This window comes from Aptenodytes patagonicus, chromosome 11, assembly GCF_965638725.1.
Source record: "Aptenodytes patagonicus chromosome 11, bAptPat1.pri.cur, whole genome shotgun sequence".
Classification (NCBI taxonomy): Eukaryota; Metazoa; Chordata; class Aves; order Sphenisciformes; family Spheniscidae; genus Aptenodytes; species Aptenodytes patagonicus.
The window spans coordinates 11,292,760-11,312,714 of record NC_134959.1 but is presented as its reverse complement, the minus strand read 5'-3'; the positions used below and the strand labels follow the sequence as shown (position 1 = coordinate 11,312,714).

Sequence of the window (19,955 nt, the reverse complement as noted above, 5' to 3'; positions counted from 1 at the left end):
TGTACTGAACTTGCATTTTATGTTATTCATAAAGAACTACTTACAGAGATGAGAAAATTAATTTTGGCTTTGGAGACAAGCACCAGGCATATTTTCTAGGTCCATCAGATTTAGCTCATCTTCTGCTTTGTAAAGATTAAATTTTTTTTTAAATTGTAATAGCAAAAAAATGAAAACAAATGAAAAGAAGAAAAAGAGGGATTAACAAAACTTTGCTAAAGAGAGAAATGTAGTTGACTTCTTTCATGGCTTGGGAAAAACGTATCACAGGCCAGTGATATGGCCTGGGAAAAAAAACGCCCTCTGCCAACACCTCCCCTATAGATAAACCAGGCTGCAGTGCTGCTGTCTTTTTGATCAAGAGAAGGAATCCCACGCCAATGACTGTTTCCCCTGACAGACTGCTTGTCCTTTTTAATGTTACATGAGAGCACCAGCTTGAATTTCCCTCCCCTCAGAGCTAGTACCACTACCACTGATTAGAGATGCTGGTCTGCCTAGGGGTACTCACTTCTTTGGCCAAGGCTGTTTAACCTGTTGTGCTCCTTTTATTCCCTACCTTCTCCTTTGGAGATAGAAACTTTGCTTTTTCTATGGATCTTACAGTATGCTCATTCTCCTAACAGAGCTTCCTCTAAATTTTTCAGTAATTGGTCCATCATACAGAGGTTCAGCTCTTGTTATGCTCCTGGCTTTGCAAGAGACTGTCATGCTCAAAAAGGCTGGAGAAATATCTCTTTTATTGATAATTACAGCATGGGCCAACACTATTTCCATGTTGCTAAAGCATGGAAATCACTGTTTACGATACCTTCTACTTTCTCAAACCCAGTTGCAGAAAATCTCATCATTCTCTTCATTTACCTCCCCATACAACACTACTGTTCTTTGTCCTTTTGTTTGCTGAGATAATTATTATACCAACATTACTACAAACAGAATAACAAAAGCAACAACAAAACTAGCAGTGGAAATTGGTCTACTGCACTACCTCCTTCAGATAGCTAATCCACGGACCCTGCTCAAAGCTCATCATAAAAAAATGAGAAGGTGAATTAGGGTAAGATTTCCCAAAGTGATGCAACGGCCTAGGAGTCCGACTCTTAAGGACTTGGACTCTTAAATGACCTAGACATTCCATACACAATCTTTATAATAGTTTAACTTGGTTTTAGTTAACTATGTGAAATATGTGTGTGTGGATTCACTCATGCTTGGAAAAGTGCTGATATGAAACTAGCTTACCAGTTAGTGAAACTGCCCCGTGAAACTAACTCCAGATTCCCACAAAGTGGTACCAGTTAAAAAGGTGTAAAAATCGTAATTTTATTCAAATCAATGTAACTTCACATAGACCAAAAAGTGAGATTTTGCTCCGAAGACAAGAGGAAAAGGAGGGAAAAAAGCCAGTTTGATTGGTAAGTCATGGAGACACTCACGATAGTTTTATAACCACAGTCCCTCTAGACTGTAAAAAATTTCCTTAAGTTGTTCCCATTTTTTAACTTGTCTGCTTTTCTTTTTGACCGTCTCTCCCATTGTCTATATTTAAAAAAAAAAAAAAAGTTTAAAAAAATATGCCAAGGTCGGGGAGCTGCAATCTGCAGTACTGCATGATGCCCTTCCCTTCCTATTGCACCTCCCCTGCAGCAATTGGCTGCAAGCCTGTAACTTGAAGGCAAGCAGTAACTAAGTAACTAATAAATAACGAGTATACCACTAAAGTAAACAGTACCCTAGCTATAATTAGCTAGCACAGACAAGCTGCTGGTGGTAGATGTCTCTCTGAGTTCCCTCAGGCCCTCTCCAGCCCAACTCCCCCACAGAATCCCTTTAACCAGCATGCTCCTGTTTGACTCCAGGCAAAACAAAAACAAAACCCCCTTTTTTCCTAGTCACTCACTAGAACAGAGTATGTAAGAAAAGGAACACCAAGACGAAGATCCCACTATCAGATATTTTTACTATATTATTTCTTTGAAAGCAAAATACAGCCTGTAATAGTCAAGACACATTGGGAAACTTCATAAACCTGCATTTAACACACACTGATAGTCCCAAAGACTTTTGTGGTCAAACAACAGGAGACTTTTCAAAAGCATGCAATATGCCAATTTCCAGAAAGAAAACCCTGTTTTTTACCATTGAAAAAAAGAGAAATAAAGCATTTCCTACATCAGAATCAGTTATGGATCAGCAAACCCAAGTTTATGCAGTAGGAAACACGATGAGATTGACAGGAACACTGACATACTCAGCGATCCAACAAAAGCTTATTGCATGTAATTAACGTTCTACACAAGGCATGTTACTAACTTCAAACAAACTAACCACTGTGCTTAAAGTTAAGCATGTGCACATGTCCTTGCAGGTTTGGAGCTCAAACGCTTAACTTCTCGTGAATGTGGCCAAACAGGACCCAATTTACTATCTTTCTTACAAAGAAAGGATGTGCAATACACGCTGCTCATGTAAACTTGTGAACAGTTTTTAACAAAGCTGAAAGACTACTTTCAGCTCAAAGTTTAAATATTTGAGCCACACCTTTGAATTTTATCATTGGTAAATTTTAGCCAAATCCTGAAAGAGGAATGTGGACAGTAGGAGACTGGTCAACATGTGTGTGAACATTCATTTCCAAATTAAACGAGCATTTGCTCAAAATACTCTTACAATACAGAATAGATCATAGGGACTAAAAATACATCATGTTCATTGAACAGCAAAGTTCATCACAATAAATTTGCCTGCACCACAAACTGCTGATATTGTGTCATTTCATAATGACATCACTTAATGAAACCTGTAGTAGGGACCTGACTCAAAAATTTGTGCACATATACATATGAATAATATGCACACATGAAATACTCCCGAACTGATAAAGAAACCATTCAGACTTACAGTACAATCTTGGAAGACTGGTATATGGTAAAAGGAAACCACGAAAGGCCTGTCTTCATTCCTCTTTCTCACACACTGAGCTTGTTTTCAATTAGAACTACTTAAAATGAAGGGATAATTTTTTACTACACATAATAAGACAGCAAGTTCTGAATGAAATTTTTATCTATTGGGCTTTTTTTTTTTTTTTAATTCAAGAACCTCTCCTTTTCTTATCAACAGAATATTGTAAGCCAACATTCAACTGTAGCATAATGCATAGTGGTGGCAAGATCCATTTAAGGAGCATCAATACAGAGCTCCTGCAAGACTTCAGAAAGCTTGTACAGGTAACTTCACATTTTCAAGAAAGAGGAGCTTGTCTGATTATTCCAAACTGTTTTCTCTGTATCTTACATTATGAAATGTAAAAGAGACTCCCCGATAGATTTAATTACCCCGTAAGAAGAGGTTCTCTGAAATAGTCAAGACTTAACAGAAGCAGAGTTTAGATACTGTTGTTCGGGAGGGGGACTCGGACAATGGTTTGGTTCTACAATTTACATCTGGTAAAATAACAAAAAGTTCTGTTCAGTACTTATAGGTAAGGTGTTTACATTAGAAGCTGGCAACAGGATTCCCCTGAAGTTCAAGCCTGTTTGCCTAAAGGCTCAGGGTAAACTAAAACGTTAAATTACTGTTACCCTAATTGTCACTCTTTGTATGACCAATATATTACTTGACTTCCTGTAAAGAATCAGGCTGGAAATAGCCTAATAAATTTCAAGTTCTTTAGACTTTTTCAAAACCTCAGCTTCAGTAAAGGATTTTTTAGCCAAAAAAAAAAAAAAAAAAACCAAACCAACTTATTCCACAAAATTTATCTGGCATTGAATGGGATGGAAAGGAGAAGGAAATTCATCTATTTGATGATTCATCTGACTCTTACAGAGAAGGATCAGTTAAAATGGAAACATTGCCACTTTAAGATACAGGACTAAATCTTTCCATGTATATGTTGAAAAATTACACCTTGGAAATTTTCTGGTCAGGTTTTAAAAATTATTTTCACTGACATCTAAAAATGTCATAGCACCTTGGGCCTTACCTTCTGAAGTCAATGGAGAGACTCAAGTCAATTTTGACAAACCCTCAGTTAGACCCTTTCAGACTTTCTTTCTCTTAGTCTTACCACTTTTATTTAGCCAGAAGAAAGAAAAATTCTGGAATTATAAGTGTCAGAAAAACAGAGGCTGCAAAATATATTTTGTTCTTTAGTGTCTGAAAATCAGGAAGACAAATGGAGAAGACAATTGAAAATACAGAAAAACCTAACCCAAAACCAACCCCCAAACAAAAAATGAAAAACAAGCTCACATACCCTCTGTCCCCACAAATCCTCAAGGTAGCTGCCTTTTGCAAGAAGAAAAACAATACTCTTTCACAGTAACAGCAGCAGACCTCTATAGGGATTGACAAATGGATGAACTATTAACTACTCGAAAGTCATTTTGTCAAGTTCTCATTTTCCATGCTAATAAGCTGCACACACTATATTTATAAAGTATCCATAAATAGACTGTATTTAATATTACCACATTGATAAAATTATTTTCTTTTTAAAAATGCAAGCATTTTTTTCCTTTTTTAACCTCCTTTAAGGAGGAGGATTTTAATTTAAAAAAACAACAAAACACTAGTTAAGACTCCAGTAAGAAACCTTTGAAAAGCAGAGAAAGAAATGCTCTAATGGTCTCCTTCCGAGTGCTAGATCAACATCATGCAGTCAGGTGGGATCAACTACCATTTCCATCTCCAAATGAAGTAAAAATCAAATTTGTCTTGGCCAATAAGGAAAAATGATTAATATCATTGAATCTCTGTCAGAATATTTTGTGTTACATAGATCAAAGGAATACATACAGTCTGCAAACCTGTTCTACTAGTGAAAAAGAATGTTTTTGCTGGCACGGAGCCACTTTCTATTTTCTTGCATTGCTGCCTGGCTTTTTCCTCCTGTCAACTGAGATCCATGCAAAATTGTTCTACTGCCTCCTGACTCACTGTCTGTATTCCTGCCTCTTTGCAACAGGCACAGAAATGTATTTCTATACATTCACTCCAAATTAGAATTATTAATCATCAATGTAACATAGCATCCATCATCTTTAATGCCTTCCTACTTTTTACTGCTAAGTCTGTAAAATGCATTAGAGTAATGTTTACAAATCTTGTTTCACAAAATAAAAGCAGAATTCTAAAAAAATAGAATGTGTTTGTTATGGGCTAAAACACAGTTTGAAATTACATTTTTAGAAATGGAAATCCATCATTGGGGCAATTTATTTTTAAATTGAAATCTCACGTTTAAGAATGGGAAAAATAAGTGCAATTATTAATTAGGAGAACATCTATATAGTCTTTCAAAAGACTGATTTCCAAATAGGTATTAACACATTTCTTGTGAATTATTTTAATATTTATTTGACTTTTGAAAACACGAAGTAAAGCAAGCCAGAGAAGCTGAAGCTAAACTTGAGATTTGCAAAGATTCATAAAGTAGTATGCATGTAATTCCATAAAAAAAATTATAAGGACAGACTCCTTAACTTTCTTCTGTCTCCTTGAAAATTCAAACCCATATATTTAACTGATAGTTTTGGGATGCCTCAAATGAAATGATAACTGTCAGCAGCAGTGACATCCTACACCAAAACAGGTCTGAGAACCACTGCATTCTATCATGTCAGTAATACATGGAGCAAAGAGTGCTTGAAAAGGCAATGATATAATAAATCATAAAAATTCCTCCTGTTCTGCTATTAGTCTACCGTTTTAAAAGGGCAAAAAGCAAGCTTTAACTTCTTGGACCATAAACACTTGCAAAAGGTGTTCTGGTCTATTGTATCTGCTTTCATATAACTCAAGCTTAACAAGTGTAAAGGATCTTAGATTCCAGTGCTTTCTAAACGTATCTTGACCACTTAAAACGAAAAGTAACTTATCAAGAGCCAACTATACAGTATGAAGACCAAGCTGAGACTTGAGTTGTAGAACAAGTCATTCCAAGGATCTTTCAAAGCGGATGCCATAAAATTACCTTAGTTCCAAAAAGATGAGAGAATAGCCTAAAGATTTGCTTAGAGCATGGCAATCCCACTGACTGGTGTTTTTCCCCAAAATAAAAAACTATTCATTGGTTCTAATTCTTTCAGATCTGTCAGAAGCAGTTATGCCTCACAGTTATGTTGGCTGATTCATGAACTTCTAAATCTGCATGATATTCTTTGAGTAGACACTTTGGAGAGAACCCAATGCACAACCCTTCTGTAACAAAGACTTCTGCAAGACACGCTATACATCTCTTTCTGTTTAAAAGGGCAAGAAAGGAAAGAAACAAGGCCAGGTGTTCCAAGAGACAGCTCTGTCATACTTTATCAGGTCTGACCCATTCCAAAAAGAAAATTACCTAGTATCCTGATTTCTTAATACTGTTAAAATATGAACAATGGATTTGAGGAATAATTGCAGGGGTTGCTGAAATGTCTATGGATAACCCAAGCATGAAGTGAGAATGCCAGCTGTAATGTGTGCAAACAAATTAATCACATTCAGTCCTGGATAACTAAAAAGAGGCTGTAGTCAAAAGTACTTTTTTCCAACTATGTCATAGCACCCAAGTATCTCCCCAAATAGTAATGAATTAATCCTTACATTTCCACTTAGAAATTCGGAATTACTAGTAGAATAAAGATCTGATAGAGAGGAATATTAAGTAACTTTTCTATGTCTGCATTTGGAAGTCCCTGGTATAACATGGATTTCCAGGTCTGAAACCAGAATCTTAATCATATTTTATACAAAACCTTAGCATGAAAACAGCTTTAAAATGTTCAAATTATACCATCTGAAAGATGAATTTAATTAAAAAAATGTGGTGCCTCATACCCAAAATACGTTTCACAATCACTTTAGTAATTAGGTTTTCTCTACACAAAACATCACTGTCTTAAGTGTAGTTGTTTTGGGACTTTTCAGGTCTGCAAGAACATTATCTTTCTTGACTAATATAATGGTTGGAATACACTGGATGAGAAAAGACACAAAATACCAGATCTCCCTTGAGCGCTGGCCCAACATATGATCCTGCAAATTGTGGAAGATGGTGTTTGGGATAATCTACTGAATATTCTTAAGATGACTGCTCTTCCACTATGTGAGAAAGAGGGTTTTTTCTTCTCCCTAAAATGACTGTCTTCAATAAGCGGTGATTCACTGAACTAGCCCTGAGGCTGCCTTTGGAAGCTCAGTATTCAAAAACCATCTGTGCCAGCAAGTACCAGGAGAGGGCTTTCACTTGATATTTAAACAAATTATACCCTCAGATATTTCAAACATATACTCTATATTTATGTATTTTGGGATACTAGCCATAGGTCTTGATGAAAAGCCAAATTATTTAATTATTATTATTCTTAAATACAGAAAAATACTTGCATTTAACCTCTACACTTTAATTCCATAGTAAAAAATGAGGGACTTTGAAATATGCAAATTCTGCATTCTTGCCACCTTAGCACTACTCAAATATTTAACTTGTAAAGTTACCTGACCTAGTCTTGTGGTGGTTAATGCTTTTCTTAAAGCTTTAACTCTTATAATTACATGAAAATATCTATTTCATAAACAAAAACAATTTTTAATCCTAATTCTTAAAAGCCTTACAATTCAAGAAAAAAGCTTGAAAATGTGAATAGATTCAAAATCTATAAGGTAAACAAAAGCAACTCAAAATTTGTTCTTTTTAATCTGACATTAGAGGTGCTTAAGGATACTAACTAAAGAGCTCAAGGGGTTGCTGTCCTCCCTTTCCTGTATATGTCATCCACTGCCCTACCTTCACCATCCACTGCTGTGTACCAACACAAGCATTAACAGGACCCACACAGCAAATAAGAATTAGGCAGTACTGCTGCTACATGCATAACATGGTTCAGGAGTTAGATACCTAACTTGATGACCATACATTAAATTCCAAAAAGCAGTAACATTTAAAAGATATTTTCCAACAATTTTGTCTAGTATCATTAAATAAATGTAAAAACCTAAAATTCTGCAAATGCAGTATTTTCAACTCTGCAACGCAGAGAAGCTGAATTCTTCCAAAGGTATCTCGTTTCTCTTTACCCCTTCTCTTTCACTCTTGATCTAAACTGCTTTATAATAATGAGCAGGCTGAATTACAGATGAGCTGCTGTCTGCTACAGAGGAAGCTGTGTTTCTAGCAGATTATCTAAAATACAAGAAAAGAAGATACTAAAAAAGAAAGTGAATGAAGAGCAGGTGATCTCAAGTTTGCTGCCCCTGCCTTGTTGTATGTTCATTTTCCAGTGCTCACTGGGCTCTAGGCCAAACTACTTCAGCAAACTAAGGGGAAACTATTCACTTTTTATTGTTGTTAGGTTAGTTTTCTGCCAATTTATCAAATGGAAATGGGTTAGCACAGGGTATGACGAGCCAGAGCCAATGAAAGGGAAGGGTCAGGAATGCACTACCAGGGATTGGGACAGAGATCAGTCAGATTAGCTCAGGCTACTGTGTAATCCAGTCTGAAACTAGTTACACATTTGGTGGCAGTATTATTTGAGGACGTCTCGCCCCTGCTCATCAACTTCTCTATAAAATCTTTTGTCCCATTTTTTGGAAAGGAATTTTTAATATGGCTGCATGGAGAAGCAAATCAAAGAACATACATGATGGAAAAATAACCTCACCTCAAAACTGCTAATTTTCCATCTCCCCAGGTAAAAGTAATCAAACAAACCAGCCATACTAGTACAGAAGAGGCAAATGATGGGCCTGGCCTTTACTTGATCACAGAAACACCAAGCTTTTCCATCAACTTTTTCTCTTAAGCAAAATAACCATCACTATTCCCTAAATTGACCTCCTGCTCAGATCAAAAGGGTATTATTAAAAAGGTCAAATTTCCAAAGAGAAATCGTGAGCTAGTATTTCTGTTGAACCAAGAAGTTGGACTGAAATCCAACACTTCTCAATGAAAAAAATGGCCAATGCAACTAAGTAAAATACCAAACGAGTTAGTTCAGAAAAGGAAAAAAATGTAACATGCAGGGGTGGGATGATTTGTAAATGATATCTCTTTGGATCAGCAAATGTGCAGTGTCCCAGCTGCAACAAAAGCAGACATATATATCAAAAAAGATTAATGAGGAGACCAGCAACTTCAGTGACAAAAACCGGACGTTTTGACAAAAAACAAAAGGGCCAAGAAAGCTCTTCCCAAATCAGACCTTGCAGACAGAGATTATCAGAAGCAAGGACTTAAGAAGCTCAGAAATTGCTTAGGGAAATCAGAGGGTCATAGACCATGGTGGAAATCAGACATCTGAAGGTGGAGTTGGGCTAAGGGGATGTCTGTAAGACAGGACGTAGTCTTATAATAGTTTTCTATGTCGTTTATAATCTCCAGAAATCCAAAGAAGAGAAATCAGATAGTCTTAGACAAACAATGCAAATTTCCAGTACCTTTTTAAAGTGAAACATTTTGGAGGAGCTGAGTTTACTTCTGCATCGCAGCCCTAATGAGTAGCTCAGAAGAATAACAGAAGGAGAGAGTTTCTAGCAGCCAACCTGCATGACACAGCTTCTACAATGCTTTAGATCCTATCCCCAGAAAAGACACTGAATAATCCAGATATAGTATCCAAGTCCTTGAAATCAGCTTGCAGCCAGGCACCAACGTGAGTTGGCCAGGATGGTTAGAAGCTAGGAGGAGAGCTATGGGAGCAATTCAGTCTGAACTGGCAGAATATCCACACAATTCATGACTCCAGGAAATCCATGTATCGGCAAAAACTTCAAGGATAATTTGTCAATTGAATAACACAGAAGCTCAGCAAAATTTGGGCTAGGGGAGCAACAAAAGGAGGCAAAAATCTCCCGAAGCCTTTGGAATTTGCCACAGACCTTTATCTTTCCTTGAAGCAGTGTACCAGGAGATTAAAGAGCTTCTAGAGAGAGAGGAAGCTGTTCACCATAAATCCATTCAGGCATATAGCTCTGAATAAGATGTTTCACCAAAGGTGACCACAATTTGGTTCATCAAACTACAAAAGCTTAAAAAAGGATCGTTTTTTAAAAGCGGCAATAGACAGTAAAAAGTAAATTCTGATACTTAGGAAAAAATATTCCTTTGGTCAAGTAAAGACAAGCGGGGAATGTACATCTCTTAAAATCTGAAGGGATCCATGTATTATTAAAAGGTTCAAATTATTTTTAAATGAATCTTGTGTGAAAGCCAATGCTATCACTATCCAACTGAGCTTCTGATGAAAGCTTCTTTTGGCCTGTTGCTGCAGGATTTATTACAGGTGCATATGGAGGAGAACAGAACGCTTTACTGAATGTAAGACAAGGAGGGAGACTGAAAGGAAAGGAACGTAACAGGACAACACAAAACCCAGAAAGCTCCCTCAGTCTGAAACTAATTTGACCAGAAAACGGGAGCACCTCCTACACATCTGAAGTCATAAGTCAACTTTAGAATGTAAAAAAGATCCACTTCTATTCCTAGCTCAGCTCGTTCCTTAGCACTAATCTTAGCACATGAAAAGAGAGCGAGAAGTCAGATAAAAGCTATCCAAAATGGGAAACAAAAAGGCCTTTGGAAATGCCTGGCATTTAGACAGTCAAATGTCTGAGCCAAAACTGTTAGTCAGTTCATTCAAAACAAAATGTTTGCATTTTCCTCAGAACAGACATATAATAGGGAGAATTACTTTGACTCCTATTGTGTAGGCATATTTAGCAGAAACAAAAGAAACCCAACTGTATCTGTATTAAACAACACAGTATTCTCTAAGAGTTATCCAAGGTAATGCAGCCATGTTACCTTAGTTCTCCACCTTGGTTAATATATGTCCTGCTTTTGAGGATTTTGCATTGCATTGTGTAGTATAGCTACTTCTTCATTTAAGGTAACAGGAGAATCACACTAACAAATCTGATTCTAATTCTAGAGCACAGTATTCTATTAAAATGACATAAAATTTAGAATGATTACAAACTCATTTTTGCAGTTGCAGGGGACAACCAGCCATTCTGTAAAAAGTTTTGACACATACTCGTCACAAAAACACACTTACTGGTATTACTACAAGCTCTTGGTCCAAACTAAGCAACGCTACAGTTACATTTTTCAGGATATTGCTTCATGCCCTAGTCTTTTTTCTGTTTTCCTTTGGATTATGCAAAGGAGAAAACCAGTATAAAGGCAGTGAGCATTTTTAGGGAGAGACCTATGCTTCAGGTTTAACTTCTTTTAAAAATATTCTTTAAATATCTGTTTAAAAGTGAACACTTGAAAAATAAAACTAAGAGAAAACGTCATTTTAACTGTGGCAAAGTAAGATAAACTGGACTCAGTCCTTTGAATTTAGTAATTTGTATCACCTTTTCTAAGTTACATAGTTCACTGAAAATATTGGCATGTAGCATCTCTAGTTATTCCAACTAGGTTTTGAAATAATCAATTATCTTATTCTGTGTATAGACATATACCTCTCCTCCTATGGTAAGCAGTCCAGGTGAATCAAGCTTCCGTTTCTTCCGGGGACCGATAGCTGCCAATGCAGTTAGATTGGCATCCCTCTGCCTCATTTGTGCAAGTTCTTGTTGCTGCATCTATTAGAGAGAGGAAAAAAAACTCTGTTTAGTTTTTATTCTGTTGTCATTTCAAAAAGTTATTCTCAGACTTGCAAGCATTAGGTAAAAAATCACACATGAGCAATCTCTAATAGTAATTTGCTGTTCCTAGAAATACCATTTTAGGAGCTCAAGCATGCAGCCTTACAGTCTTACAGTAGAGTAATAAAGAAGATAGAGAACTTCTCTTGACTTTCCACAGGATTTTTGCTTCCAAATAACTTAATTGTTTTTGAAAACTCCATCCTTATCCTTGAAAACTGCCTTAGCCAGTAAGTACTATATACTAACTACACACCTCCAGTTTAAGATTTATGTGAAGAGTGTAAATACCAATTCAAATCCTCAAAAAAATCTCAAACATTTTCTTTCATCTTAGATTTACTTTGAATATTTCAAATATACTTGATATTTGCTTCCAAAAAAATTCATATCTAAATGAATAAAACACCTCTATCTAAACATTAGCAGAAGGTAATCCTGACACAAAACCACTACAAACTGAATTTACAACTGCCTTCTGAGATTAGGATTTAGGTAACAACACATTTAACTAGTTTGAGGCTAAGAAAACAACCTGCCAGCTGCATTACATAACAGTGTAGCATGCTACAGAAAATAAGAGAAAATACTCTGACCACCACATGATGAAGAGGTGAAGATTGCATACTCATTATAAACTGTATAACCCTTTTAGAGAGTTAATGGTAAGAGACACGTTCCCATGAACAATATTACTTTAATAAATATTCTGATCATCAATACTACACAAGAATAATTGATTAGGTAATGCAGCATACGATTTTAATTAGATAAAAGCATTCATAGCTCTTAGTAATCATTCTTATTGATTTCAAAACTTTGGGTTTGCAAAATCTTTCAATAAATTCAGAGGAGGTGTTTGTTTTCTAATCTTCTTGATGTCATACTTGTTCCCACTTCAACAGAAACGCACAGAACACTACCTCAAGAAATTCAGTAGTGGTAATAAAAACATTGTATGATACAGGCACAATTCTTCATTAAAATATAACTGAACTGACAAGTGTAGATAGAAGTGTCTCAGCCATTAATTACATGGGAGCTGCATGTACAAGAGAGACCTGAACTATCTTGGTCAATGTTAACAGGAAAGGAGGTTTAAACAAAAAAGTACCAATGTGTGGTGTCTTTTCTCCATTCACTTCTGCCTAGAAAAAGCAGGTCCGCTTCATGCATGCTATTTAGTGCAGTTTTCAGGTTTATTCATTTAGAAACGCAACATACTTTCACGTTCTTCAGAAAAAGAAAATTCACTACCTTTAGAGTTTGAAAACCCATTTTTTCACATTTTTATGCTATATATTTTGCAACTTCAGTTATTATCATAACTTCAATACAAAATAATCTACAAATACACATCCCGTTTATCTACAGGATAAAAGAATTTCCTAAATACAAAAAAGAAATGTGGAAAAATATCTAAATAATAGTGCAAAGGTCTATACATACTTCTCTTTGCCAACTCATATTAGATTTTTAGCTCAAATATCTTTGGCTCTCTTCCAGATTAAATGCCAGTTAGACAGACCTGCCCGCTTACCCTTTCAAGGTAGATAGCAACAGTGGTGAGCTCTAATCATTTACAAAGGTCATGATCGGAAGCTAGCCCGTAAGCAGTCATTTAAAATTCGATTGATCCCTATTTGTAGTCAGGGAAAGAAAATGGACATTTCAGCTGTATTGTAATTATGAGGCTTCAAGGCAACTGTAAATAGATGTGCAAATCCAGATACTGGCAAATAGCTTAGAGAAGAAATTATTACTATAGTATAACATATATCCAGGAAAGGTTGAAGATAAAACTGCATATAAAAAAAGATCAATCATCTTTCTGCTAATTTGCCATGCTTGCCAGCCTATAAGGGTTATCACAATTATCAGAAGTCTGATGAATATTTAAGTGAGGGCCAACTGGCTTAGAGTGATCTCAGATGAAGTTGTAAAGCGTTTGGCTTCACAAAATAAGAAATTTTGCACCGGAGTAAGTATTCGTTTCCTGGGAGGTGCAGGTCAGAAATACAGTCTGATAGATAACTGGTATCATGCAAACATTATTATACGAGTATCTTATCCAAAGTCACCATTTTCAAACCAACAGTAAGCTAATACTTGGCTCTTTGTACTACCTGTACTGCAATATACAGTGATTGTTTCAACATGTAATATAAGCACATAGTGCCTCTGAAAAGTTGCTCTAAGAACTATAATTTAGTACTTTTTTATTTTTGCACATGCAAATTGTAAAGCAAAACATGCCATTTCTCTAAATTCCACATAATGGGACAAATCCTTCCCTCACTTCGAAACCTGCAAAGTGTCTGGTGCTGTTTTACCAAGCAAACATGGAATAGATTCAAGAGTCTGCAGAAGGGTTTGCACTTGTTTATTCCTCAGGTTCTTTGTCTTCTCTTTTTTGTTCAGTGAAAAGAGCTGAAGATAGTTCTTGATATCACATACTAATTTTTGACAAATGTGTTAGCCTAGCACTGACTGCCCAAACAAACGCACAAGATTTTCAACTACCTATAATTTAGCACGTGACAGGAAACCTGGCTCAGCACAGGGAGCCAAAGGAGCTGAGCTCTGTTCTACTGACACTGGGTGAATACCGGCAAGACCCTTCCCTTCACTTTCCTGTGCCTCTTGCCCCGCTTCACCCAGCTTGTCTATTTGGGCTATAAGCTCTCCAGACATGGATCTCCTGTACTATGTGCCTTACTTATCATCTAGCCCCAGTGTGACTAATCGACACTACTTTAATACAAATAAGGAATATGCTGCCAGGTACAAAAACTCCAGACAAAAACACAATACAGTTTCTGATACTGGCTTTACAATACACACCTTGGTATACTACAATAGAAAAGAACAATGTCCCGCATTATATCCTTGTCTCTAAATTGGAGAGACATGGATTTGACAGATGGACCATTCAGTGGATAAGGAATTGGCTGGATGGTTGCACTCAAAGAGTTGTGGTCAACGACTCGATGTCCAAGTGGAGACCAGTGACGAGTGGTGTTCCTCAGGGGTCGGTATTGGGACTGGCGCTGTTTAACACCTTTGTTGGCAACATGGACAGTGGGATTGAGTGCACTCTCAGCAAGTTTGCCAATGACACCAACCAGTGTGGTGTGGTCAACATGCTGGAGGGAAGAGATGCCATCCAGAAGGACCTTGACAGGCTTGAGAGGTGGGCCTGTGTGAAACTCATGAAGTTCAACAAGGTCAAGTGCAAGGTCCTGTACATGGGTCAGGGCAATCCCAAGCACAAATACAGGCTAGGTGGAGAATGGATTGAGAGCAGCCCTGAGGAGAAGGCCTTGGGGGTGTTGGTTGATGAGAAGCTCAACATGACACGGCAGTGTGTGCTTGCAGCCCAGAAAGCCAACCATATCCTGGGCTGCATCAAAAGAAGCATGACCAGCAGGTCGAGGGAGGTGATTCTCCCCTTCTACTCCACTCTCCTGAGACCCCACCTGGAGTACTGCATTCAGCTCTGGGGACCCCAACATAAGAAGGACATGGACCTGTTGGTGCCACGAAGATGATCAGAGGGCTGGAGCACTTCTCCTACAAAGACAGGCTGAGAGAGTTGGGGTTGTTCAGCCTGGAGAAGAGAAGGCTCCGGGGTGACCTTATAGCAGCTTTCCAGTACCTGAACGGGGCCTACAAGAAAGCTGGAGAGGGACTTTTCACAAGGGCATGTAGTGATAGGACAAGGGGTAATGGCTTTAAACTGAAAGAGGGTAGATTTAGATGATATAAGGAAGAAATTCTTCACTATGAGGGTGGTGAGGCACTGGAACAGGTTGCCCAGACAAGCTGTGGATGCGCCATCCCTGGAAGTGTTCAAGGTCAGGTTGGATGAGGCTTTGAGCAACCTGGTCTAGTGGAAGGTGTCCCTGACTGTGGCAGGGGGGTTGGAACTAGATGATCCTTAAGGTCCCTTCCAACCCAAACCATTCTATGATTCTACAATTCTATGATGAACCTTCTTATGTAAACCTTAATGAATGTTGGTCAAAACATATCAAACACACATGCATCATCAGTAAGATCACAGTAACTTGATGTTTTATAAAATAAGGGCTGAAGTGCTGAAATACTTGATTGATACTATATTACACAAATTCTCATCACTCTTAAAAATTAGTTATCACTGATGATTTTTTTTTTAAGCTCATCTGAAGGCAGAGGATCATAAAATTACATTTAAAAATAATCAAAAGAATTATCATCCTGATATTGATTACCAACAGAGGCATTCATCTTGCAGTGGTTAGTGTACTCCAGTTGGCTTAAGGGAACATCTTTGCACACTCACTATTAACTATCAATTTGCTTACAATAAAACATCTTTGCAGTTTATGGATACTTACTAGCAAGACGTTTGACAAGATTCCTGGATGTTATTTAACATCCTGGAGCAGACTAACCACCATTGTTGGCTTCTTCATGCCCCCATTCCAACTTTATCTTCTTTCCATCTCCAAGTCACATACTTCTGTTTTCTCATACCCTACATCAGATTATCTGTACCAAATCTCTTTCCTACTCATCCTCTGACTCTTCATCAAAAATGTTATCCCCAAATGTAATCTTTGTTTTTAAAAAAAAAAAAAAAAAAGGCAGTAACTTGGCCTCAGTTCAAAAGAAGGCGACGCTATACCTTTCATAAAGACATTTACTCATGCAATGTGGCTGCTAACATCTGATTCAACAGGAGCTTTTCAAAATGAATGCCATGGAGATATGAACTATTTTTAATAGTCATAAAACCTAATACGGTTACTGCAGGTATCTTGCAAGAAGTTTAGGAAGAGCCAAACAGTTTTGTGGGAGTTGCGTAATTAATGTAGATTTAATTACTCGGCTTTGGTGTCAACAGAAATTACTTTTAAGACGTACCTCTTGTACTACCAGATGCCAAATGCACAACCCTGACCAATGGAGGCTCTTTTCCCCAATATACTCTGGAACTGTATTCTCTACATCAAGTGGAAATGACTTTGCAACCAGTTTTGCATACATACTTCCAAAGTCATCACCCTCTGAACTCCCAGCGCTAAGAATAATGTAAATTAAATGTAGTCATCTTCAATGTTCTGAAATTACTCTTAAAAGTACCTGTGAAACTAAAGCTACTTAAGCTTCTTACTTTATATGATCAATTATATTTTAAAGTAAGAAAGCAGCCTGTTATTACAATATAGTTTATCTTCTAAGCCAGTTAATAATTTCTGGATATTTAAACAAATGAAGCACCTGTTAATACCTATACATCCTGGTAAAATAAATAAATTTCCTGTTAACTAACATGATTTAGCAGAAATGAATCTAACTCACTACCATCAACCAACAAGATGCAACTGTTTGATAGCTGCATTCATTCACAATCTCATTTTCATATTGGACTGCTGATGCAGTATCATTCTTTAACTTGCCTACATCACAATTAATATGGATATATCCATCAATAGCATATTAAAATTTCTACCCTCTGGGAAGGAAGCAATGCTTCATTCGGAACAACACTAATCAACAACAATTAAACTTTTTTGAAAATCAAAATATTTATCTAAAACACAAATATTCCACTGTATTATAGAAGAAAAATGCTTACAAATGAGATGCTGTTCCTTGCTCCGTATCTGATCTCAATTTATTTTTAGCATGCCATTTACTTAATGAGAGGTATTTCATTACTTAATGACAACTTAACTTAAAGAGATCCCTTTGATGAAAAGTACAGTATAAGAATTAAGCACCAAAATTATTTCACACAATGAAATTTTCTTCTTTGTGACAGTGGCATAACATTAAAACCACAGAAAGAACACTACTTCACTACTTTATTAAAGTAAAGCCAACAACAGAGGTTCTAAAATTTTAGTTTGTTTTCCTTATATCGTTATTTGTTATGATACATTTAGGTATTTCAGAAAGAAGTGCCACAAGCCATATGCCACAAGGAAGACAGCCATATGTCTATCTGAAGTATCAACATTAGATCTTAAAATCTAGATTTAATAATTTCCAAAAACCAAGAATGCACTTATTCATGGCATGCTTTGTAAATAATTTTGCAACAGAAACCAAGCATTCTTCTTTAAGCCTTTTTCACTGTAAGCCTTTTCTGCACTACAAGCCATTGTAAGAACAGTCACTGAGATATTAATAAATATATGGTGTGAATATATGGTCAGTGAATTTCTTTTCTTCTTAGATTTCTACTTCCACCAGCAGTTGTGGCAGTCCACACAACTGGAAGAAACCACCTGTTTCACAGACGAGTATGGATTAATTTTCAAGATTTCTTTAAGAACTAAATCCCGCATCCATTACTCTAACTAGTATTATAATAACCACAGAGAACAGTGAAGATTATTTTCCATTTTTCTACAAGATCAACTAAACCAAGAGTAAATTCAAGGAAATTATGGCTAGAAGAATAAATTCTATGGATTTGTTCAAGGTATGAATTTGGTCTGGAAAGACAATTGTAAAACAAATGCTGGATACTTGGTATAAACACCCACAGATCTCAAGTCAAACACCTTCTCCAATCCAGAACATTAAATGGCCTAGCAGTGGCTGTAATCTGTACTGTCAACAGAGAATTCTTCCTTTTCAGTGAGCACAAAAGTGAATCTCCCACAAGAAATAAGTCTGTTAACGTCAGCTATGCAAACATCCCAGTGAATCTCGCTTGCTCACCTGAATCCACAGGAAAAGGGAATGTCAAACAGCAAATGAGGCGCTGCACTATTCATCAGAAAGACAGTTGTTGTTCAAAACCATGAGCAAAAAGCATCTTGAAAGGAAGGCGAAACGTGCTCCAAATGGAGGGCAAAACCCAAGCAAACTGAAATTAGCTTTGTTTAAAGCAGAGATGTAGATGGAAAAAGGGCCTGAGCTGTAGCTGCTAAGGACTGCACTAAGACAAATTTCCTTCAATGTGATCAGAAAGTAAGAGGACAACTGAAACTCTAACAATTCAAGTCTACACATAAATACCTTAAAAAATGAAAGGGAGAAGAGGGAGTGGCATCACGTGAGAGAGAAAAAGGTCAAGGAGGTGTTTCTCTACCTACAGGAGGAAATCAGGGATGTTTTTTGGCCTGGAAGGAAAATAACCTGGTGACAGAGAGACAGAGATGATTGTGAAGATGAAGAAGGAAGAGCTTGAGGAAGTACTCAAGTATGTTTAAATGCTGTCAATATAGGATATGATAAGGGAACAGAAGCTGAGTTGTAGAAGTAAGTGTCTGTAGTCACAGAGCCAACTCAGCCGACAAAGATGACTCCTAGACTTTGGCTACTTACAATTCCTAACATAGTTCAGAAATACCACCTAAGAAGAAGAAAAGAGGACAAAGAAGAGGCTAACAGGACAACAGAAGCTATAAATATCGACAGATTGTAAACTGCAATCAAGAATGAAGACAGCCAGGAATGAACACCAAACAGGAAATTGGCAATGGAGAGAGCTAAATGGCAGAAATGTTTGATGAAAGCAAGATCATATAAGCAATGATTTAAGCATTGATTTCTAGCCAATAGGCATCAGTGGAGATCCCTCCTAATTCTGTTTGCGATGGATGGTTTAATTCCTGATAACAGGGTCATATGCTGGGAAAAGCTTGTCTTAATTGATGGTTCTGCAACATATATCTATCAGTCTCAGACAGTGATTACACCCCCTGGAAAAACATCTTTTTTGCTGAGGAGAGCCTGAAATGTGGAACCATTACACATGTCCTAAGACGTCCACAACAGAAGGTGCAATTTAAAAATGAAACTCATTAAAAATGCTGGCAGTAACCTCAACAAGTCCAGGACAATGATCAAGAAGGATCAGTACATCAGTGAACTTCAGAGAGAGAGAGAGTCTTCAAAAAAGATAATGTCTCAGAATGCCCATGCTATGCTCCTACCTGTCTTCTGCATTTCCGAAGTCCCTAAAGGTCAGCAGAACTCCTACAGCAATAGCACGCTGATTGGTAAGAAACTGGTCCAAAGTAGCTAAAGTTTAGAAATGGCACTGCAATAATGCAATACCAGAGAAGTTTTACATGGATAACAGCAAATCATACACTGAACACATTGTGAGACTTTTAAACATTCACAGCTCTGCCAAATTTTATCTAATTTTCTTCAATACAAAGCTGGATGCTACTTCTCCACAAGCATTCCCCACAACTCAGCAAAAGCTCCAATCATCACTTGCAATGGCTGTACATCTATTTGAAGTAGATCAAGATTTTACTTTACCGAAAAAGGTGGGTGGTGGTGGTTTT

General features: G+C 37.0%; 1 protein-coding gene across 1 annotated transcript in view; it reads right to left on the bottom strand.

Annotated features, from left to right (window-relative positions):
* Positions 1 to 19,955, bottom strand: part of LOC143165595 (transcription initiation factor TFIID subunit 4-like) — a 149,421-nt gene that overhangs the window by 34,179 nt on the left and 95,287 nt on the right. The window contains exon 14 of the mRNA XM_076349137.1: positions 11,467 to 11,589. Coding sequence (XP_076205252.1) covers positions 11,467 to 11,589 — 123 coding nt within the window. The remainder of the gene's footprint in view (positions 1 to 11,466; positions 11,590 to 19,955) is intronic.